At 52.7% G+C, this 23902-nt stretch overlaps 1 protein-coding gene across 2 annotated transcripts; it reads right to left on the bottom strand.

Moving 5' to 3' along the window:
* Window positions 1-4611: 4611 nt before the first annotated feature.
* On the bottom strand, window positions 4612-23160 carry SLC9A5 (solute carrier family 9 member A5). Of its 2 annotated transcripts, XM_024555896.4 has the most exons (16): window positions 22851-23160; window positions 19840-20142; window positions 18206-18369; window positions 17941-18019; window positions 17461-17638; window positions 16676-16896; window positions 16257-16459; window positions 15943-16032; window positions 15779-15849; window positions 14971-15100; window positions 14344-14432; window positions 14057-14183; window positions 10422-10592; window positions 9857-9926; window positions 9037-9168; window positions 4612-6029 (listed from the first exon to the last, which is right to left on the bottom strand). In XM_024555896.4, the coding sequence occupies exons 1-16, from the start codon at window positions 23038-23040 to the stop codon at window positions 5557-5559; spliced, it is 2691 nt and encodes an 896-aa protein (XP_024411664.2). In that variant the 5' UTR covers window positions 23041-23160; the 3' UTR covers window positions 4612-5556. The 2 variants fall into 2 exon arrangements, with proteins under 2 accessions (XP_024411664.2, XP_071075924.1); XM_071219823.1 differs by lacking the exons at window positions 9037-9168; window positions 9857-9926; window positions 10422-10592 and having other exon boundaries at window positions 5685-6029.
* Between the last annotated feature and the right edge of the window lie 742 nt (window positions 23161-23902).

The raw sequence follows: 23902 nt of genomic DNA, 5'->3' as shown, positions 1-23902 counted from the left end.
CGCCAACTCTTCTTCCCCCGCGGGCCAGGATGGCTCGGCGCCACCCGCATCCCAGGGCCCCGCTGACTTTGACTCAGCTTCTCAGTCTGGTAGGAGCAACGGCCAACGGCCGTTCCACCGTTCCCACTCCCTAAAAAGCGGTGTAGTGCGCAATGTGGGTCCTCCTGGGGGTGGAGGGAGGGAAGGGCTTGGCGGGGGTCGGGGAGGGGGGCAATGCTTCTGTTCTTGAATGCGCACGGTAAGGGGTGGTCCTGTCTCAGCCTCCCTAAGCAAAACAAGGCGCACTCATTTCTCTCGGCCAGGAGAAGGAAAGTGTGGGTCCAGAGTCCCTAAGTCCACACTCTCTAAGCCCAGGCCAGCTGCTTGGGGCTGCTGGGAACCAGTAGAGGTTATCTTCATGGACGGTGGGAGGGAGGGGGTCCTCCACTGCAGCCCCATCTTCCTTCCAGGCCCCAGGCTCGAGGCCCAGTCACCAAGAAACAAGTTGTTTGATCCCCTGATGGGAAGAGGGGCTGCTATCCGGCTGGAGAGAGGGAGGGGGTTGGGAATCCTCTGGGGTGGGAGCAACCCAGGCCTGTCAGAATCCACCAATTCACCAGGCCCAGATCCTCCACTCCCTTATATTCCTGGCATTTCTTTCACAAACACCCCTTCCCCAGCCAACACCCCCTTCCCCACAAAGTCTGGCCAAGGAGGCTAGAAATGAGGTCTGATCCTGGAGCCAGAAAGATGCTAGCCCAGGCCTGCATCTCCACTTACCTGCTGGGTGAGCTCCGGCAACTCAGTTCTCTTTGAGCTTCACCTTACTCACCTGTTTAAAAAAAAAAAAAAAAAAAAGCCATTTCTTTCTCTTGGGATTGTCATGAGGACTAGGGAAGACCCTGTATGTCAAATGTCCACTTGCTGCCAGCACTGCCCCTCACTTCACCCCCAGCCAGCGTGTCCTCAACTGGTGAAAGTCACTTGGAGAGCTGACATGGGAGATCCCTCCCAGTTCTGAGGTATGAGGTCCCTTTGAGGCAACTCCCTAACACTCCCCGAAATTTGTGGGAAGATTGTTAGAAGGTGGGCTATATGCCCCACAGCATGCTCAGGCCCTTGATTCCCGGGTATAATGCCTTTCCCGACTCTAAAGCAAAGCAGGGACTTTCTTCATGAGCCCAAGGAGGCTGCCAGAGGAGGGAACCTGAGCATCAGAAGCAAGCATAGCAGGAACAACAGCAGCCCTCCCTCCTCCCAGCACCCAGAGTCCAGGCTCTCAGCTACCGAGAAGACTTCTTTATGAGCTGATCTGGCTGCAAGAGAGGAACCTTGGAGTTGTCCTGCTCCATCCCCATCGCCTCAGTGGGCCTGCTCATCCCACTCTCCTTTAGCGTCAGTGAGCATCAGGATCAACTTTGGCTCCTTCCCCAGCTATCCCAGGGCCGCCCACTGAGTCACTGCCTCCTGCTCCCTCCCACCCCTTCTGCTGCCCACTGTCTGCCCATTTCCACCCACCAGCCAGACCCCCAAGGAGGGCTAAGAGCTGGGGGAGACCTGCTGGCAGGCACACATACCCCTGCAATGCCAGAGACAAATAAAGAGACCTCAAGCCACAGGCCATAGCTAACCCCAGCAGCCCTGGGCACAGGCAAACAGATTAGGGCCAGGCCCTGGTTAATTCGCTCCACACAGAATGTGCCTTGTAAGCTGCATGCACATAGAGACTACGTGTTGTCCACTTCTGTACTTTCAGCGATAATAAATGCTTAGGGGAGGCCTGAGACTGGTCACATTACCCCTGCCCTCCTGAGGCTCTCCATCCATGAGCCAGATGTCAACCAGAGTCACAAACAGAGACAGACTCAGAGGCTCTGTCTGAAAGGGACACAGAAGAGGCAGAGGGCTACAGGATGCACAGCCCCAGGATGGCAAAGATACAGATAGAAATGGGAACAGACCGAGACCTAGTGGGGAATACTGGGGGCTGGGCCTGGAGTCAGCCTGGGCTGCTGACCACAGCAGGCTCTGTGGGCTGAGGTTGCAGGACTGAGCAGTGACTCATGGGGCCCATCTCCGTGGTTCTCCTGGCAGCAGAATCCACTCATAGCAGCCTTTTCCACTGAGATCATAAAATGCGGATGGCCTTCCCTCCCCTGCCCCTTTTCCAACCTTCTCTCACCTTCCCTCAGCCTCCCATTCCCTGCCAATATAAACAAATCAAAAGTAAAGTGGGAGCTCTGTGCCTCAGTGGGCCTAGTAATAAGGGACCTGTAGTTATTGCCCTTACTCCATCCCAAATCTTACATATGCTCTTTAATACTGTCCCAGACAGTGAGGGTGACATATACCCCAAATCTTCTAGAGGTCTCTCACCTTTGGCCTAAATAAACTCCAAACTCCTTAGTGTGGAATCCAAGGCCATCCAGAGGCATCAGATCCTTCCTGTCCAGTTACCATACTGGCCTGGAAAACTCATCTGATTACAGACCTTGGTTAGCCTCCTCTACCTGGAATGCCCACACCCGTCTCCCCCTGATCAAAATCCTTCCTCCTTCGAGGCCTGGACACAGTTCAGGTGGCACTGAAGGCCATTTCTGCTGTCCTGCCCAGTCCGGTGGTGACCCATAGGTGAGCCCTTGACTTGCTCTCTCTCCTGCACCCCAGATGCCCATCTCCCCAGCACTGCACTCACTTGCTTTCTTCCCCCAGTCCCCTTGCCGCTGACCCACCCGATCTGCCTGGCAGTCCCACCCTTCTTAGTTGCCCAGTGCCAGGCCCAGAAGCCCCTTTGCACCCCCTCCCCTACACCATCAGTTGCCTGATTGTGTGAATTTGATTTCTACAACCTTTCTAATCTAGTAATTCTCCAAGGGTGTGGTCTCTGGACCACCTCCCTCTGGAGCACTGGTTAAAATGACAAATTTTGGGGTTCCCAAACACCTGCTGAGTCTACCCCCATAGAACCTTTGGGGTAGGCCCAGGAATCTGCGTGTCTGATAAGCTCTCAATGACTCTGACTCTGAAGGCTGAGAACGGCTGCTGGTCCTCTTCATGTGCCTGGGCCGCCTCCCAACAGGTCTTCTCTCGCCTTTCCTTCTACCAGTCCGTCCTCCACCCGGAGTTTCACACATCGCCCACCTGGCCCCAGCTATATTTGAGCTCCCTAAAGCACATCGGTGCCCACACCACTCCCAGATCCCAATTGTTTCAGGCCAGCTCTCTGCCACCCTCAAAACTCAGTAGGGCCTCCCTACCCAAGCCTTGTGTCCCTGGCTGGCTGCTCCCAACCACATCTCCCGCTGTTTTTTTGCCACGTGTGTACTAGGCATTGTTTTTTAATGCAGCTCTTTGTACCTAGAATGCACCCACCCAACTGCGCCTGTGCTGTCTGAGCCTCCACGCACACACACACGCGTGCACACACACACACACACACACACACACACTAACTCCTCCCAAAGCCTGCCCGGACCTCCTGAGGCCCCGTAGCACTTTCAGTGCTCTTTGCCTTTTAGCACAAGATAAAGTAATGACAAGCATTTGCAATCCCTTCCCATGGGCCAGGCTCTGTACTAGATTCTTCTCATTTTATCGTTGAATCCTGATCGCAGCCTGATGAAGTAAGTATGGTTTCACCCCATGTTAGAGATGAAGCCACGGAGGCTCAGAGAGACTATGTAACATGCCTAAGATGACACACCTGGTGAGTGACAGCTGGGACTGTTAATTACGAGGCCTTAATCACTGCCAACTGCATCACACAGAAAAAGTGACTACACTTGTAACCTTTGCAGTGTGCCAAGTCCTTCAGCTCTGTCCAGACAGAAAGTGGATTGGTGATTACCTAGGGCTAGGCCGGGGGTAAGGAGTGAGTGCTAACGGGTACAGGGTTTCTTTGGGGAATAATGAAAATGTTCCAAACTTACATTATGGTGACGGTTGCACAAATCAATATATTAAAAATGTCCAAGCTGTAACATCTCATATGTGTGAATTTTATGGTATGTGTGTTATATCTTAGTAAAGAGAGATCTATCTTTTAAAAGTCCTTCAGACACGGGTTGAGTTAAATCTGGCACCGCTGCTACCATGGACTTCTGTCCCTAGATGTTTCTGGCCCCCACACTACCGGATTTGTGTCATAAACACTCAGGGTATCCAGTGCCCTTGAGATTGCCCCCCGACCCGCCATGCGCAGAACACTTCTGTTCGTTTGCCCTACGCTTGCCTTCGGGCTTTCAAGGAAGGCTTGTTGGTCCCAGTGTATGGTGGCTGCATATCTGGGCACGTGGCACCTGACCATTGGGGTCTCTTTCGCTGCTGGCCTTCCCTGTTTTGTGGACTCCTATTTCTGTGACCCTGTGCTCATAGAGATCCTCCGGAATGCCACTGCAGGCCCCTGAAAGGGGACAATATTGAGAAGGTATGAGAGAGGAAGGAGGGAGAGAGGGAGGGCCAGAGGGCCTAACAGTCCTTCCCAGGATCCCCTCTCCAATCTCTATCCCAGAAGCCCTGGGGCAGGTGGTTGGGAGTTTCCATTTCCCTCACCAGATATTCTTGTTGCCACACCCCTGCCCCTAGAACCCCCAAACACATGGACACAGGACACGCATCCATCCGAGGCGTGTTTAATGTGTCTTCAGTTCAAGGTATAAAACACAGGGCAGGCGCTAACCCCAGGAAAGTCAACTGCCACCCCATCAGCCCCCTTACCACTGCAGCCAGGCATCCAAGCCCCCAGACAGTGGAGCAGTGGCCCTGCCCCCTTTCCTGCTTGAGAAATGTCAAGGAGGTGATATGGGAGCCCAGAGGCGACTGTCCCCCTTCCTCAGAAAACCCAGACCCAAGGATCCGAAAGGTCCAGACTTGGGTACAGAGCAGTAGATCCTCAGAGTGACCCTGGCTAAAAAGCAGCCTTGACCTGAAGCCTGGCCCAGCCCTGTGGCCTTGGTGCTGGAAAAGGAGAAACTATCACCCCAATAACTGGCAGCAAACGGAAGGAAATAAAGCAAGAAGTGAAGACATTCCCAGTGCCCTAAAAAAGTTGGTTATGGGTAGCTGATGCAAGAGGGCAGCAAAGCCTGAGGTTGAGACCTGCTCCACCTCCCACCCCACCCCAAACCCTCTGAGGACCAGCCCCTTGAGGAACCTCATTGCCACTGTCCTTGAGCTGGCGCTAAAGGGGGGTGGAGGGCAGGAAAGGCCAGTGCCAGCTGAGGAATGATGTCCTTGCTTTGGGGGCAGGAAACAGCTGCCTAAAGTGAGCCCAGGAAGGCCGGCTGGGGAAGGGGCATCAGCTATCCAAGTCTCTGGGTCTCGCCCCTAGCTCTGGACTGGGTCTTGAGCCAGGGCTAGGGCCTCACTAAAAAAGGGGCGGTGGCAGGAGTTAGGAGAAGGGGTGGTGGTGAAAAGGGCCCCTGTGAGGACCAGCCCAGGAGACCCTTCTGACCTGCCCTAAGGGAGCCCAGTAGCTACTTCTGACCCCGTGTCAGGCTGAGTGGGCTTCTCCGCCCTTTCTTCCAGGAACACTCCCTACAGGGACTCTGGCCTCCTGCTCCTCCCCGAGTCTCTGGGCTACAGCCGGCCACCTCTGTTGAGCTGGATGCACCAGTGGGAACTGGCAGTGCCTGGGCTAAGATGTGAGTGGTCCTCATGTTCCATGAGCGGCTCCAGCTCCTGCTGCCGGGGGATGTCAGCGCTGCTCTCACTGCGGGAGCGGCCAGCCTTGGCCAGGCTTGGAGGAAAGGCGAAGCTGGGGCGCAGATCCGAAGGCAGGTCAAGAGGGGCCTGGGGCTCTTTAGCAGCTGGTCGGCAGGAAGGCAGGTGGGTCACAGTTGGGGCCTGGGTGCAGGGCGGGGATGCCAGGCTCTCCAAGGATGAGATGCTCTGGTTCCAGCCCGTCTGCATGTCCACCGGCACAATCTTGGTGGTTTCCGAGGACACGTAGACTGCCAGGTCCCCCTGCCCACTCTTCCAGGGTAGCTCCTTCTCTGCACAGGTTGGAGAGGGGGGAATGATACGTGGGCTCGGACACACCTCAAGGCTCCCTGGAAACAGAGAGTACACACACGCCCATTACCAACGCAATGGAATTCTCAAGTACAAGCACATTTTCATAAATAAATTCACTCTACAGTTGCCATATTGCATCCATTTGTGTGATTATTTGATGAATGCCTTGCTGAAGGGGAGCTCCACAGCTGGTTTTGCTCTTCATTGTATCCCCAACACCTAGCACAGGGCTGGGCACATAGTAGTTGCTCAACAAATACCTGTTGAAAAATGAAAATAACTACGGCAAGAAAAGGCAGGAGCCAGGGAAAAAAAGCTCCATCTTCAATCAGCTCTCACCCGACTTGCAGTCTCAGAAACCACATTCCGCCAAGCCCCATCCCAGGGTAAGATGGCAGCGAGGATGAGGAAGACCTCAGGGCTCCAGCCAAAGGCTTTGCTGCTGGGAACTCTGCCTGAGCACTCACCACAGCCCTTTGGTGGGACAGAGCCCAGGAGTGTGAGCTCATTCAAACCTAATAGCAGGCTAGGGCCGTGCCAAAAATAGGATGCCAAAAAGTGGACGTGAGCTGAGAATCCCAGAATACAGGGGGCCAGGTTAGGAGGCTTAGCCTCTGTATGACAGGAAGTCTGAGGTTCTGAAAGAGGAAACCTGGGAAAGACAAGCCCTCTGGCCAAAGTCAAGCACGATGCCTTGCGTGTAATAGGCGCTCAGTACGTGTCTACTCATTGATAAAGTCCTGAGCAGTCCAATCAAGTAGACTGAGTACATCGTAAAATGCATTGATGACTGAAAGTAACACCGCCTCTTCTGGAAAGACCTGAAATGTTAAATTTTAATCACCATGAAATTAAAACAACAAAACTCTTCAGTGTTCACCTTTGGAGGATGCTGGGGAATTAACTCATGGTCTGAAAACTGATCAATAAAAGGAAAAAATCAAGCATTTATCCATTCTTTCCTGTATGAACTATGTCTCAAAGTAACTAAGTAATGATGGGGGGGAAGTTGGTCATAATGCAGACAAAAAAAATAGATGTAGAATATCACCACTGTGCAACCCCAAATGAAATGTGGGATCTGGCCACGACCATCAGTGGCTGCGGAGACCATTTGATGAAAAGCTGACAAGGAACTTGACAATGGAGAGGTCTGGGCAACAGCGTCTGAGCCCAGTGGTCAATGGCGGATAACCAGGTGGAATGTGCTTCCTGGTGCGGTGCAATGGGAAGTACACCATCACCACTTACAAAATATTTTCACTAAACAAATCAAAACCAAAATCTGATCTAGATATAATTACCAGTTTAAAGGAAATAATAAGATTAGCTAAGAAAATGAGACAGTCTAGATACACAAAATTTGAGAACATACAGGAAGAAGGGGTCAAAGAGTGGCCAGGAACCACTCATTGGATGGAACAATTCAGGTTTTGGTTTTTTTAGATTTTTTTTGTTCTTTTAAAAAAGATTTTATGTACTTATTTTTAGAGAGAAAGGAAGGGAGGGTGAAAGAAAGGAAACACTGATTTGAGAAAGAAACACTGATCAGTTGCCTCTCACACATGCCCCGATCCGGGCGGGACCAAACCCATAACCCAGCCATGTGCCCTGACCAGGGATTGAACCAGCGACCTTTTGCTTTGTGGGACAACACCCAACCAACTGAGCCACACTGGTCAGGGCTAGATTTTACCTAATAAAAATAAGTAAAGCAAATATAACGGACAGTGAAACATATTAAATGACACTTTGGGGATGTAATCAGCAAAATTCAGACAAAGAAATACTGTAGAACAAATAACCAGATTGTTTCAATAAATACATTATAAGGCGGGGGGGAGTATGTGGTAGAGATTTTTTTTTGGCGGGGGTGGAACTCTAAATAACTTGACATCATGCCCTGGCCAGGTAGCTCAGTTGGGTTCTATTCCTGGTCAGGACACATGCAAGAATCAACCAGCCAGCCCTGGCTGGTGTGGCTCAGTGTACTGAGCGCTGGCCTGCAAACCAAAGAGTCATCAGTTCTTCCCAAGGGCACATGCCTGGGTTGTGGGCCAGGTCCCCAGTATGGGGTGTGTGAGAGGCAACCACACATTGATGTTTCTCTCCCTGTCTTTCTCCTTCCGTTCCCCTCTCTCTAGAAATAAATAAGTAAAATCTTTTTTAAAAATATTAAGACAATCAGGGAAATTTGAACACTGACTGAATATTTGATGACCAAGACTTTAAATATGATGATGATATTGTGGTTGGATTTTTAAAGAAGAATCCTTATCTTTTAGAGATACTCACTGAAGTGTTTACTGATAAAGTGATATAATATTGGAGATTTGCTTCAAAAGAACCCAGTGAAGAGAGGGGCGTGGTGGTGGTATAGATAAGATTGGTTAGAAGTAGGCAATTATTGAAGCTGGGTAACAGATCAGTGGGAGTTCATTTTACCATTCTAAGGAATATTTTGAAATTTTCTATAATAAAAACATACTAAGACACCTGAGGGTGTTTGGGCCAACTAACAGCGATATTTATGAGACAGCCGGTTCTCCACATATGGAAACATGTAAATAGTACTTTTTATCCACAATCATTCCATTTTGATGAATTCGGGCTCCTTCCCCAGAATGGGCTGCCACCCTCAACAGGGTTCTACCTCCGGGCAGGTGCGCTAAGTGTGGATCACAATGAAGCCAGGTATTAGCTTGTCACCTCGTGTTTCTCCCCAACTGTAATGGGAGGCAGCATGACAGTGGAAAGGCTGTGGGTTTTGGAGTCAGGAGTCAGGCTCAAATTCTGGCTCTGCTGTGGGACTCTGGACAATTCCCAAGTTACTTTGTTCCTCTGAGCTGTTTCCCATCACGGTTGTTGTGAAGGTTGAATGCAGTCATGTTGGGTGATGCTCTGTAAATACTGGTTGGTGAATAAATGAGTGAATGGGGAAAGGGAGCTGCCTGGAGTGGAGGCCATGAGTGGAAAGGGACAAGCCAACTGCACTGCTCCAGCTTGCTCCCAAGGGTAGGGAGGCAGAGGTGAAGCCATTACCTGAGACCTTGCCCTCCTGGAGAACCTCGCTGGTGGCCCGAGCCACAAAGATGATCCCCTCATCATCCTCCTTCTCCGTCTCAGAACTGTCGCTCTCCTCCTCCTCAGATTCCACAGTTAAGATCACAGCAGCTGGACAGGGACAAGAGCTGAGTCTCGGTGGCCAGCCCAGCAGCTGCTTCTTAGTACTGCACAAGGCAGCTCCCTGTCTGCCCAGTCTACCCAGGCAGAGCCCACCATTGGCAGAAGCCCCTGCCTTCTCCTCTGGCTGCTTCGGCCCTGGCCTAGGGGGTGGGGGTTTGAGAGGAAGGGAAGTGGGACTACAGAACCCAAGGAGGCAAGCAGGGCAAGCAGAGTCCTCAAAGGAAGCCATGAGGGAAGTCACACTTTCCAGCTGCCCCAGCCTCTCCTCTCAGCCCCAGATCCCATCAACTGAGAACCCGAGCATTTGGAGAGCTGGAAGGCCCATCAACGTTCAGCTCATCCTGGTTTTGCAGGTGGGACGCTGGGCCCCAGGGTCCACCCATCCTTCAAGGCTCAGACCAAGCTCTCCCCTTCTCCATCACACCTTTTCCAAGTCCTCAGGGCCTGTAACCTGTAGTTAGCTACCAGACCCCTCCTGTTACAAACAGTCCGATAACTGCTTTGAACACATTCAGCTCAGGAGTCACGTGCCCATCGGGTCCCGAGGGGAGGAACCCCAGCTCATGGCTCTGAATACAGGACGGAGCAGGACCCCCAGGATCCCAGTTGATGGGCCCCTGCTGCTGCCCTTTCCCTACCTCTCCCATCCTCAATCCCACCCCAACCCCCTGCTTGCCTGTGTCCTGGAAGCCCAGGTCTCGAGGAGGTTTCCCGTTTGAAGCTGCAGTGTTAGCCACACCATTCTTCTGAGGAGCAAGAAAAAACCCTAAGCCTAAACCCTAAACCGGGCTCCAACCCCAGCCCTGTTGTCTTCCTGACACAGCAGGGGGAGGGGACTGTGTCAGTCCCAACGGTTCCACCATCCATTGGCCCCGCCCCAGGAAAGCGTTACTGAGTAACACAGCCCCAGCAATGGCTCTTGATGCACCAGCCTGGGCCGAATTAGGGCCTTAGGGAGTCGCCCCCTCCAAGGAATCTGATCATTTCACCTTTGATGGGAAGTCCTGCTGCCTCCCAGCAGGTGACCACATGGCCAAGAGGCTGATCTCCTTCTGAAGGCCTCACCTTACCCTGCCGAGGCTCCAGGAAGATGCAAAGGGAACCCAGACCGCTATAGCCACCAAGCTCCTGAGGATTATCCAACTAGGGGTCCCCCTGAGCTGGACTCCAACACCTGGGGGCTCAAAACTGCATGCCGTCAGCCTCCAGCCCCAAACAGGAGTCCCAAAGAAAGCACGTGCCTTCTTGCAGCCAGCCTTGCGGGGCCGTGGCTTGCTCTTGGTGAAGCAGATGTTGTGCTTGGTGGACTTGAAGGACTCCAGCCGCCGCTTCATGTTCTGCTGGAAGACCTCCTTGTCCTGCCGCTCCTGCGCGTCCTCCAAGATGAAGTGGCGGCTGCAGCTGGCTTTGTACTGGCAATGACAGCCCCGCCCTGCCATGAGGCTGGGTGCCTCTCACAGGAATCCCAGGCCACACAGCCCCACGGTCACCACAGGCCAGGGGTGTCAAACTCATTTTCACCGGGGGCCACATCAGCCTCGCGGTTGCCTTCAAAGGGCCGAATGTAATTTCAACTCCTTAACAGTTAAGGAGTAGTTACATGTATACAGTCCTAAAATCATTTCAGCCCTTTGAAGACAACCACAAGGCTGATGTGGCCCCCGGTGAAAATGAGTTTGACACCCCTACTATAGGCCCTACCGGGCCCAGTTTTTCAAGAACTAGCCATGGATTAAAAAAAAAAGCAAAAATACAATAGGAATCCAGCCAGACACTCTGTAGTCTCAGTTCACTGGAGAAAAACTTGCCCTTATCCCAGAACCTATTCCCCCATCCACTACTGCCCTTTTCCAGTTCTCTCTGATTAGAGGTGACAAGAGACAGGGGTTACTATGGCACCATGGGGGACATTTCTTTCTTTGTACTTCCAGTTATGAACCTGGTCTGCTTGCCTGGCCCACACGCCCCCTTCTAGCTACACGGGATTCTCTCTCCAGGTGGAACTGTCCAGCTAGCCATCCTTACAACCACCACCGTGACACCTCGGGCTGCACTTTGAACCCCCATAACTCTCTCTCCTGACAGCCCAAACCTGCTCAGTCCAACAACCACCTGTGCCCAGTTCAGGACCAACCCCGTCGTCTGCTCCTTCCGGCTCTTCTTTCTCACCAACACCAAAGCCACCACACACTCACCCAGGCTGCCCGCATCTCTGCCCCAGGCGTCTGAGACACCAGCTGCTCCTGCTCCTCCAAGGGCTCCTTCTCTCTTCTCTGTTGCTGGCTCCCCTTTCTTGTCTCCCACGTGCATTCCTCACAGTGTTGTCCTTGGCTCTCCCGTCTCCCCTCTACATGTTCTCCCCGGCAAACCTCCATCTCTCAGCCCCAGCTAGGCCGGTGGCAGAGAACTGCGGTTCCCAAACACCAGCCATCAGGCCAGCTGCATTTGAGTCGCCTGGGGGACTTACTAAACGCAGACTCTGTTCCATTTCATCCTACTGAATCGAAATCTCCAGGAGCTGAAGCCAGAAATATGCATTCTAGCAAGCTCCCCAAGGGATTCTGAGGTAGCCAGATGAGAACACCTCTGATAAAGATGCTTCCAAAAATAATAATAACAGCAATAATAATAATAACAATAAAATAAGAAAAAAAATATTGGTAAAGTTGAAAAAATAAAAACTGTAACCAAAATAAAGATGCTTAAAAATCTGTCCCCAGACCTTCTCTCTCTCTTAAACTACAATCTTATATTTCTAGCTGCACACTAGACACTCCTGTCTCTCTTTGATGATATTTCTGTGAAGAACGTGAGGAATTACACATTGTGTTTCAGTATAACTAAGTGCATTCGGGACTGGGTGAGTAATCGGACCCCCAAAATGCTCGATCCTTGTCAGTCTGCGGGAAAGTCTTTGGTCGCGTGCCACAGGGCTCTGTCCCCAGCTCTGTCCTGTTCACCCTGTTTGTGTTGATTTGGATGAATACAGAGTTAACAGGCTTAGCAAAGTTTCATATGATGTGAATCTGAGCAGATATTTGGTGGCAGACACGGGATCCGAACGATGGAACAATGGGCTAAATCAAATGAGATGACATCGAATAGAGGATAAGCAAAATCTTACTCCAGTTTTTTAAAATTGAGAATACAAGAACGGGTTGGACTGGACCCACGAACCAGTCTTACACACACACATCCGTGGACAGCCAATCACTGCGTACACCCTGAGGTGGCCCAGTAAGAAACACGCAGCACACTCATTTAACGGTCCTGAATCTGACGAGGCTTCTAGATTTGACAACCAGGAAACACAGGGGAGGGAGGAACATGTCAAAGGCCACTGGAATGTGATCTGCAAAATCTATAAAATGGAAAATCCTCTGAGACAAAGGATCTAGTTTTTTTCCAATAAATAAGTAACAAGGGGATACAAAGAAAGAGAAGGAAATATAGATTTTTTTTTAAATAAAGAGACATATTTACTAAATGCAAAGTGTGGACTTTATTTGAATCCTGATTTAAACAGAACCATCTGAAGAAAGGTATTTGTAAACACTGGATATTTGGTATGAGAAGGCATTGTTGTTAACTGTTACAAGTGATAAGGGTACTGTGTTGTTGTTTTTTAAGAGTTCTTGCCACCTAGAGACATACACTGAAATATTTAGAGATGACATATGATGTCTGAAGTTTGCTTTAAGATAATGAAGTGTGGATGGAATGTGGGGGAGTCCAGAATATAATAACATTAAATTATGCATCAATAATTATTGGAGCTGGGTGATGGATAGATAAGTTATTTTATTCTCTCTAGTTCTGTGAATGAGTGAAATGAAAAAAGTAAACAAAAAAAAAACCCCACAGGTTGGATGTGATAGGGCTTAACACCCACGAACTGAAGAAGACACTGGGGGTTGGCCTGAGTATAAGGACAGTATGGGGCCTCGGGGTGGTGAGGCAAAGCTGGAGGGATTCCCGGCTGCATGAAGAGAAGGCCAGGTTCTAGAACTAGAAAGCTAAGAGAGGCCCTAGGCCCTGCCCTGGCTAATGACAGCTAGAATTTCACCTTCCACACGTCAGGAAGACCTACTGGCCTCTATGGAAGGGAACGGCCTTGAAACCTTTGAAAATATATTCTGCAGAGCTGCAGAGAGTGAAATCAGGACCAGTGGGAGCAAGTTGAAGGAAGCAAGTCTGTCTCAACGATAGAAACAGCCTAGAAACAGCCTTCACTGTTAAAACTACCAGGAATGGTAACAGCTGGCTTCCCATTTCAGGAAGGTTCAAGGTAATGGCTTGCTGCCCCCTGGTGGGGCTGCGACAGGTTCCCTCCTGGATGGGGTGGGCCTTTCCAGCCCCAAGACTGCACGAACAACCTGCACCAGACTCACTCACATTACCTAAAATAGACGTCAGCCTTCCGAATGCTAAGCTGGCCCCTCAGGCTTTTTCAGCTCTCCTGCTGTGACCCTGTCAAGCCCTCTGCTCTATCGCCTTCTCTGCCCTCCAGGCCAATCACCCAGTCCCATTCGCCTCTCCCTTCCCACCACCCGGCTCTAATCTAGTGTTGCACTCCAGCTTCCCAACTGGCTCTCCCAGCCTCTCAGCCGGCTCACACGGCCTTTCAACTCCCCGCTTCCAATTTGATCTGCATTCTGCTACCAGGAAAGATATCTTTCAACAGTGTTTGTATCAGACCAACCCTTACTCAAAAAAGAAAAGCTAAAACTTATTATCGACAAGATGAAGCCCCGACTCTTCAACTGGGCATCTATAGCTCTTCACAAGCTGGTGCCAAGTGCCTCTTGAGCCTGCGGTCATGGCCTCCCCAGACCACCCCCACCCCCAGAACCCTCCAAGCCCTGGCTGCTCTCACCCTGCGACGCGGCTTGTAGAGGCCTCCACAGAGCAGGTGGTGCATCACAGCATCCTCACGGTCCCGACCACTGCGTACTGTGTCAATCACTTGCAGATCCAGACACGCTCCACTGCCGCTCTCCCTCCTGCAAGAGGCAGGGAACACAGGTGCTGGGGAAGGGCCAGGAGGCACAGGCCGGGGGAAGGGCAGAAGCAAAGGAGCTCACAGACTTTCCCGGAAGTGGTTCAGATGGAGGGCCCCACGGATAGGAGCTTGAGGAAGGGGAGGCAGGCTCAAGGACTTACAGCAGGTTGGTGACAGAGGTCTCTGCCACAGAATTTCGGCTGGGCATAGAGGGCAGAGTGAGCCCTGTGGAGGATAAGACATGGCCTCCCTGGAGGGGCCAAGACAAAGGTCAGATGGCCATCAGATTGAGGGTGGCCCAGACAGTCAGAGGACAACAAAAAAATAACAATAGTTAACACTTTTTCTCCTCTTTTGATGTTTGAGGTATTGCATTAAAAAAATAATAGTTAACATTCTGTTCTTTTGATGTTCGAGGTACAACTTGACCTACTGAATCCACAAAACTCTGTGGTGTAGGCACTCATTTCCACTTTCTTACAGTTGAGGAAACTGAGGCTCAGAGAGTCTAAGTGAGTTACCCAAGGTCACAAGCCCACGAGTGATAAGAACTGAGCCACATCTGTTGACTCAGAGGCCAGCTGTTTCCCACCTTTCTCTGCTGCCGGCCAGACTCCGAATGTCAGCCTTGGACCAGGCTGGTTCCTGCAGCTGCCCCTTCACAAGACCACTGAGTCTCCTAGGAATTCCTGACTTCCTGCTCAGGGCCTGTCTGCTGTCAGTCACCCCTTCCTGCCCTGCCCTGCCCTGCTGGCCACCTGCTCACCCACCACTGGCCGCTGACCCACCTGGTCCACGAAGCTGATGGCGTCCCGGATGTTGAGTCTGTAGTACACGTCCCAGATCTGGTCCCGGATGCGGTAGGCTGACCGCCGCATCAGCAGCTGACTCAGGTACTTCTTGTCAAACTGCTCCCACCTACAGAGGATGCCAGGCCCAGCACTGAGTGCCACCCCCATGGCCCGGCTGGCTGGTCCTTCCGCAGATGGGGCAGGGACACCACCAGCACTGGCCTGGCCCTCTTGGTATGGGCCTCAGGGAAAAATCTCAAAGCTAGTCTCTGCCCTTATGGAATTTATAGTGTTATGGGAAAGCCTGCCATTAATTTAATTTATCACAAATAACTGTAAAATTGCAACCATGACAAGAACTACAGTGTATAATTATGGAGTGTCACAGGGATTTGTCCTAGTCGGGCAGGAGGGACAGCCCCCTCCTACGGACTTGATGGCTATGGGGAGACGTGAAGGACGTACAGAGGTTAAGTAGGTGAAGAGGTGAGGGACTGCTCTAGTAGCAAGAAACGAGCAAGTGTCCCAGTGGCCAGGGTGGGAGGAGCACGGTGGTTCTAAACCAGGGTCCACGTAATTAACGGGCAGATGGCCAAAGACAGAGCAGACCATGCAGGGCCAGGCAGGCCTCACTGGGGAGCCTTGTCTCATCCTGAGAGTACTGAGATGCCACTGACGGGCTTCAGGCACAGGTCACCAAGCCTGAGCCTGGCTGTGTCCCTTCTCAGAGTATGACACATTCCCCCATGCTGCCCTGGCTGGTGGGGCTGCTGTTGCTGAAGGAGCCTCGGGGCAGCTCCCTCACCTGTCCCTCCAGTAGTGATAGCCATGGTGCCCCACAACGTCCTCCACTGCAGCCAGAATGTGGTCAAAAGTCTAGAAGGGGGGGTGGGTAGGGGGACTGGATCAGGACTCTGCTCAAAATAAGGGAGAAACGGACGGGTGGAGGGATGGGGGTCTGGTACCCACGTGTTCGTGCAGCTCCTGGTTCAGAGTGGGTTTGTGATGCTCGCTCCTCTTCACCTTCAGCCACTTGACCAGCGGCTTGATGGTCAGGCCCTGCAGATAGGCAGCAGGTGAGCCCTGCCCTTTCCAGTGCCCTGTTGCTTTGCTCTCTCCATAATTAGGCTTCAGCTTTTGTATCTCGACCTCAATGCATTCAAGGTCCGGGAAGCCAGGCCCCTGTACCCTCAACAGGAAGAGGAACCCCTACCCCAAAGACTCCAAGCCTCCCTCAGGACCTGCCAGACCCTCCTCCCACCCAGTCTTGTGGCCTCTCCCACCTGTACAATGACTGTAAAGAAGACCACCACAATAGTCGTGGCCACAAAGTAGTCCTTGGCAGGGACCTTGTTCTTGTCCAGGAGGATGACGAGAGCGAAGGCCACGGCCCCCCGCAGGCCCCCATAGGACATCACCACCTGATCAATTTTGTCCAGAGGGACCAGCCGGAACTGATTCAGCACCCACGTCTGCAGAACTACACCTACGGCAGGAGGGAGGCCAGTGGGAGCGGGGGGTTGGGAGCGGAGGGCACTGGGAGTAGACCGCACCGAGTATCTGGGCTACGTTCTGACGGAGGCTGGGAGGGCAGAGCAACAGGGGGAGGCTTAGGAATTGACGAGGATGTGGACTCAGACTGGAAGACGAGCTGGGGCAGGGGCAGGAAGGAGAGTGGGAAAGCAGAGGGTGCCAGCAATACCGAGGGCTCGGAAGAACAGGATGAAGAACAGGGTGCCCAGCACCAGCCCAGAGTCCCAGGCCCACTTAGAGGAGTCCACAGCTGAGATGCCAAGCAGCATGAAGATGACGGTCTCAGCGCAGCTGGCTAGAGTCTTCATTGTGTATTTGACAGTTGTGCGTGACTTATGGGAGATGTTGGCCTCCACATACTTCTTACAGCCCAGGCCACACATAGTCACCCTGGGAGAGGAATGGAGAGACAGGGAAAGTGAGAAGGGGTCTCCCGAGGCACCACCTCGGGGTTAGAGCATGCTGCAGGAGAGGGTGTTGCCCACCCCAGGATGTCAGAGTCTCAGAGTTGAAGCCCAGGAGGCATGGGGGCTATCCAAGAAAAGCTAGTGGCGGTCCTGGGATAAGGGTCCACATCTCCAGGCCTCCCACTCAGTGCCTCCTGGAGGGGAGGGTGGGCGAAACATGCTCTGAATGGCACACTCTTTGAGGCACCTTTTGAAGTGCTGTGGCCCCCACAGCCAGTGGCACCAGGCTTTGAGGCCAATTTCAGCTCAGCCCACACCCCACAGAGTAGTTTAGGCAGAAGAAGACTGGGTTCTGAAAAGTTCTGGAGGCAGACCCAAGAACATTACCTGAGGTTTATTGTCTCCTAAGGGGAGTCTGAGGCTCCCACTACCACGAGGGCTCCGGGAAACCTATGGACTCCTCAGGGCCCTGCTTCTGTTCATAGGAGGGGCGACCATCTCCAGTGACCCCTCCCAGCTGCCTGCCTGCAAGTTCCCCAGGACTCACGCAAGAATGGCAGAGAGCGAGGCCATTTCAGCAGTGAGGTAGGCTGCGTAGGCGAGGAGGAAGACCAGCAGTGGCTCGATGATGCGGACCCGCTTGGTGAAGCGTGTGGTCAGGGCCAGGAGGAAGGCAAAGACTAAGCCCACGGCTGCCCCGCCCAGACTGACCACAAACAGGGAGGCTGGGGGAGGAGCGGGTTGTCAGCATGACCCCTGGCCTGGACCCTACCCGGGCTGACAAGACTTCTGCCTGGCAGGCAGTGGAGGACGATGCCCCCTGCACTCCCCAGGGGTCAGGATCCCTGAGCCAGGATCCCAGGAAAGCCCCTCCTTCTTGTATACTCAGGGCCCATTTCTCCAAAGAGGAGAGAAGGGAAGGAGGCAACCTGAACAGTCTCTGCTGTCCTGCTGCGGTGGGGACAGGGACTCGGCAACCCAGGGGAGGTACACCGGCAGTGCCAGCTGAAAGGGGGGAGATACTGACCGACTCCCTTCAGGTAGTCAGTGGCCTGCACGTTGGCAGAGCCCATCTCCACAAAGGAGTTGCAGACCTTGTACAGCACCTGGAGGAGAAGAGGAAGTCAGGAACGCAGGGAAGGCCGACCGCTGGGAGAAGGTGAACACTGCGACGTATTTCTTCCCCAGGGCACCCGGGGGTGTGAGGAGAGGGTCTGAGCCTGTTCCTACACCCAACTACTCAGAGCCTGAGGGCCTGGGACCGGGAGTGGCAGCCATCTGAGCAGTCTTACCACGGTGACTGCATCGTTAAGCAGGGACTCGCCAAAGACGATGATGAAGAGGGTCTCGTTGACATGCACCTCCTCAAAGACAGCCAGTACAGCCACGGGGTCCACTGCGGAGATGAGGCTCCCGAACAGCAGGAAGTCCAGCAAGCCAGCCTGTACTCTAGGGGCTTTCGAGAGACAGATGGGGGACTGTAACTGGTGAGGTGCCGAGTCTCCTACCACATTCCCTATGACAAGCCCAGGCTCCGCCCTGCTGTTAAAACAGGGACACCCAGGAGGACCTGGGGTGGTGAAGACAGCATCAGCCAGCCGGTCAAGAGACTTGAGCCTGAGGCCTGGCTTTGCCACTTACCAGCTCTGTGATGTAGCCCTGTCACTGTCACATGACTTCTCTTAGCCATGCCTCCTCCTGTGCCTACCTCACAAGGTGGCTGCAAAACCCAGCCTAGGAGGTGGCTAAGAAAGCTCTACGTAACCTGAAAAGCTAAAGCAGCACTGACAATAGCCACCGCAGCAGCAGTAATAAAAACCACCAGCAGGTGGAAACTGGCTGCTGACTGGCTTGATTAGGGAGGACAAAAGAGTGTTTCTCCCACGCCTGAGGTTCTCAGCCTGAGGGATGTGACACTCACAATTCTCAGCGGGAGGGGGAGAGGCTCTCCATCTACGAGGGCTGAATATAGTATAAAAAGCACCACAGGTGGGGCTTGAACGGGTCACACCGCTGTGAGCCTCAGTTTCCTCATGTATATATTGGGAGTAATAACAGTATCTTCCTCTTAAAGTTCTTCATTTAGCCAGTACCTAATACACAGAGAGCACCCTATTATTAGGACTACTATTAATATCATGGTCTCATGTCCTCCCTTCCCTGCCCACTCCGGGAGTTCACTGATCCATTTGAAAACCAGGTTGGAGTCCTCAAGAGAAAACTGCAAACCTCCCCTTGCACCTTGGAAGAAATCCGAATTCCCAATGCTCAGGGCTGAATGAATTGGCGCGCAGGAAATGAGGAAGAAGGGAGCAGGTCATGGCAGCCCGAATGCAAAGGGCCTCAGTAAAATGGACTTCTGCTAACTGTGGACCTGATATCAATTAAGTTTAAGGGCCTCTATTTCTTCATCCATTAAATGAAACAAATTAATATCTAAACAGGGTTGCCGTGATGAGTCAATGGGACAAGTAGGGAGAACACCCAGTGTAGTATCTTGCATTTTGTAGATGTATAATATGCATTCATTAAAAATAATAATGTGAGCCAGGATGGTAGGCCCTCCCAGGAATGCTGAGCTATGCCTCAGGGGAGCAGGGCTGGCAAGTGGCAGCGTGGTAACAAAGGCAGGAGGCAGCAGAGTGGTAACACAGGCTTCCCAGCCTCGGCAGCCCACACACAGCTGGGAATCAGGGCCCAATCATCTGTCACGCTGTAGAAGCCAGACTCAACAGCCAAAGACCTAAATGCAGGCTGAAGGCCCATCTGGAGCACTGTCTTGCACTCCACGGGGGAGGGACCCAAGATGGGGCTCTCAGGGCCTGGCTCTCGCCAACATGGGATCTCCAAAGCTGGAGGAGGAAAGAGGTGGGTGATAAGTCTGGCAAAGCCTCCCTCTGTCAGCTCAGGTCTTAGGGTCACTCACCCACAAGTCCGGCCTGCTGCAGGCCCCAGAGGGCAGCACCTGTTGTGAAGGTATTCCAGAGCGTGCCCACCACGGCATAGGTGAGGATGGCACCCAAGTTGTCAAAGAAAAGCCGGCTAGGCATGAAGTAGCCTGAGTCTAGCACAATAGGAGGCAGCAGGAAGAGGAAGAAGGTGCCTGGCTCCAGCTGGTACTCAGCTTTCTTGGCTACAGCCAAGACAATGCCTCCAAGCACCAGTCCCAGTAAAATCAGCAGGCAGCTCTCAGGGACCAGAGATGTCACCTTCCGAGACAAGTGAAACACTGCAATGCAAGAAGAGGGCCAGAGGTTTCAGCTTATGGGACACACACACACGCACGCACATGCACACGCACAGTGGCCTATAACCTCCCAGTCTTAAAAGGTTATCCAAGCTCAGAACCCCTGACTCTGGGACCAAGGAAGGAGAAACGAAAGGCAGGACTCCTAGAACCTCCAACCTTCTACGACTACAAAGTTGTCTGTTTCTTGGTGCTCCTATCATGGCAACCCAGGCCATGGCTTGCTTTTTCCATTTCCTGAAATGCCCCATCCTCTCTATTTCATATTCAGGGGACCTCACCTTTCTCTGATTTCCCTTATCCATAGCTGTTATTTGAATCTCAGCAAATGCTACTGATTCTACTGTTATATACAACATAGCTGTAAAATTCAGGGCCTCTGGAGCCAGGCTGCCTCGGTTCAAACCCTGCCTCTTCTACTTAACTAGTTCTGTGACTTTGGAGGAAATAACTTCACCTCTCTGATTTTCAGTTTTCTCAAGAGTAAAGTGGGAGTAAAAACAGTCATGATCTCATAGGACTGTTGTGAGGTTTAAATAGTACAATCTACTCAAAAGCACTCAGCCCAGTGCTTTATATTAAGCGCTCGGTAAATGTTACCTATTATTATATGACTGTGTCCTGTCTCCCGGACCGAACCATAATGCATATTGTACACCCTAGGAGCACTACGCTAGCCCAATGTGCTTTTCACTATACAGGCTCACCAAAGACTCAGTAGTTTAAAAAGTGTTCGGTTCAGCAGTCAGATCTCCAATTTTTCTAGCTCTATCACTTTCTAATTGGGTGATCTTAGGTATATTATTTAGTTTACCTGAACTTCAATTTCTTTTCCTGTAATATGGGAAAAATACCGATTACACAGGGTAAGGATAAAATGAGATAGCGTGAATGTGCCAAGTAGGATATCAAATAGCTGGTTCTCAACAAATGTTTATTAAATACGACTCTGGGGCAACATCGTAACAGATCTGTCCCTAGGAAAAGAGGAGGTGGTATGAAATGGGTTTCTAGCATTGTTGCCACTTCAACCTTTGCCCCCTAAAATAAGCTCGTGTGGCTTTCCCTTGTTCCCTGAGGCCCTACAACCCCGGGGTGGTGGGTAGTAGGGTAGGCTTCCACGTTAGCCTGTGTGACACTCAATGCCAAGACAGTGCCCTTTGGAAGCTGTACCCAAAATGCCTAGGACAGTTCCTGGCACATGGCGGGATCTACATAAAGATTTGTTGAATGAAAGGAGAGGGGGGAATTCTCCTAGCAATAAAGCTGGAGAAAGGTATCCCAGAACATTCTACCTATCTTTCCCCTCCTCTCTTTTTTTTGACTGATGTGAACGATGCTCTCTTCTCCTGCCTCCAGAGGAGGTGTCATCCAAGCTAGGGAAAGCACTATGAGTTATGGGGGAAACGACAGTCATTGCTACGAGCCTAAATAACACAGGGACTCTCCTGCAACACACAAACTTCTCAGCAAACCCAGTTCTCGGCTCCCACATCCGAGGCTCCTCTCACATTGCTCTCATTGCTGCCAGGTCCTAAGCAGTGTTCAGGCACAGATCTCCCACACACTCCCTTTGTGTTCCTCTCCTCTCTCCTCCAGGAACCCTATTCCATCCTCATCTCCAGAACATGCATAACCCCGGCAACCAAAATCCCTTCACCAAAGCTTGTTTTCCGACGAGCTCCCTATAGGCATTTAAAACCCCATTTCTCATTAGTGATAGGCTGCCACAGCAGAGTGGAGCATTCTTCAGTTCCTGCGCAGCCCCCCTCCTCCCAGCAGTGTCCCCCGGGGAGATGGTGGAGGGGGGTGGACATTCTAGGCTGTGATTCCTACATAAAGACTGCTTTGGTGAGATTGGAGTACAGACTGTGCCAGCATAGATGGGGAGTGAGTAGCAACACTCAGCTATAATTAGTCACCCCCACAGCAGAGCCTGCACAACAGGGGAAAGGAGGAGGGTCTCTAGGGGAGGAAGGACCACTGGTTGCTCTGAAGTAGGGAGGAGGCGGCAGAGGCAAGGAAAAGCAGCACTATTCAAGGAAAGGATTCTGAAGCACAGCCTTCAATGTTGTGCAGACTAAAGGAGGTCAGATGCATGAAAGCATCTAATGCTGGTAGCACATAGTAAGGCCCCAATAAGTAAAAGTTTCTTATACCCCGAAGTGGGAAGGCTGTAGATTTGAACTTGAAGGGCTGGGGTGGAGTTCCACAAGCTTAGCACAAGAAGGGGGTATCTTTAAGGGAAGAGAGGAAAAGTGACAGTTTAGCACCCCAAAAGAGTGAACACTTAGACCTGGTCTCCAGGGAAGACTGTTCCTCTGGCCGAGGATGCCTGAGTTTGCCAGAGAACACCATCCGCTTAATGTCCCCACACAGCCTCACCGCTGACACAGGTTTTTTTGGAGGCTGATGATTGGTGGAGAAGCGAGGCAGAAGGGCTTACTGCAAGGGGAAGAGGGAAACAGAGAGGGCAAAGGAGTCTAGGGGTGGGGACGTAGAGAGAAGGCAAATCCTCCAGAGCTCCCAAGCGAGGAGGAGAGGAGGGAGATCCACAAGAGGCAATGCAGAAGCTGTGTGAGAGCCCGGATTGTGGAATCGCAACCTAAGTCCCGGCACTATGCAAGAACTAGCGGTTGGGGCAGGTTCGCTGCCGGCCGCCGGCCTGGCGCTCGCACACACGCACTCACCGATTTTGGCCAGGCTGGCCACCAGGATCCACAGGGCTACTAGGTAGGGGGCCTCCACCTCGTGCCATTGCCAGCGGAAGAGCGCCAATCCTGGGGGAGGTTCGCCCGGAGATCCCGGCTCCTGGGTGGGTTCTTCGATCGCTGCCGCCCCCGCCAGGGACAGCCCAAGCAGCGGCAGCGCGGCGCGCATCCTACTGCCGCCAGCCTAGTCGCCCTCCCGGCACAGCACAGCCGCCGGCCCCGTGTCGCCGTCGCCGCCTACCGGCCGCCCCCGCGTCACAGGCACGTGGGGCGCACTCCCCCCAATCCCGGCTCTGATGCCCCCAAGCCAGGTCCGGACTCCAAGACCCTGCCCTGGGCGTCCGTACTCTGGCCCCTGGCTCCGCCCGTCTAAACCGGTCTCAGCTTTGGAAATTCCCCCGCGCAGCCTTCCCCCAACTCCCGCAACCTATTCCTTTTGGTACCCTCCCCCAAACCTGCCCCAAACCTCCCCCCGCCCCGGATTCCAGCTGGGAGCGACGACAGTCCTCCCGAGTCACCGACGCGTCCCACCCGCCACGGGAGGGATGGGAGAGGAAAGGGACGTCTCCAAGGCGAATGCCACCGGGCGGGGAGCAGCTCTGGTCCCCGGAACCCAGGTTGCAGCCCCCGCGCTGCCGCGTGCAGACCACAGGGGGATGCGTGCGGCTGCCTTGGGCACAGCCCTGCTGTGAGCCTGGGACCCCCTTCTGGCCCCAACCCACACCACAGCTGCGCACGCGCACTGGGCGCTCCCAGAAAGCCGTGATGGACAGCGCTGTCCCCAGCGTCCCCTGAAACGCCAAAGGCCCAGACTGGGCCCAGCTCATTTCAGCCTGAGGAAGCCATTCCTCTCATGTCCCAAACGGAGGGTCACCATTCCGCTTCATTTCCCTCATACTGCAGGGAACTCTTCCACCTTTTCCATGAAACTGAAGAGAAAACACCTTCTTTCCCTAAACTATAGCAAACAGACTATCGACTCCTGTCAAACTAAGAGGGATCCACCCAACTTTGGGGGAGGAGTGGAACAT

The sequence above is a fragment of the Desmodus rotundus genome, chromosome 12, assembly GCF_022682495.2.
Source record: "Desmodus rotundus isolate HL8 chromosome 12, HLdesRot8A.1, whole genome shotgun sequence".
Lineage (NCBI taxonomy): Eukaryota > Metazoa > Chordata > Mammalia > Chiroptera > Phyllostomidae > Desmodus > Desmodus rotundus.
This window is presented reverse-complemented; position numbering and strand designations above follow the sequence as displayed.

Bases quoted from the DNA above. Each gene is read 5' to 3' on its own strand.
- SLC9A5 (XM_024555896.4), bottom strand. From the start codon at position 23,040: ATGCGCGCCGCGCTGCCGCTGCTTGGGCTGTCCCTGGCGGGGGCGGCA. The intron at 15,850-15,942 runs GTGGGTACCAGA...CCCCCCTTCTAG, and splicing joins ACCAGGAGCTGCACGAACAC to ACTTTTGACCACATTCTGGC. The intron at 14,184-14,343 runs GTAAGTCCTTGA...TGCCTCTTGCAG, and splicing joins ACCTCTGTCACCAACCTGCT to GAGGGAGAGCGGCAGTGGAG.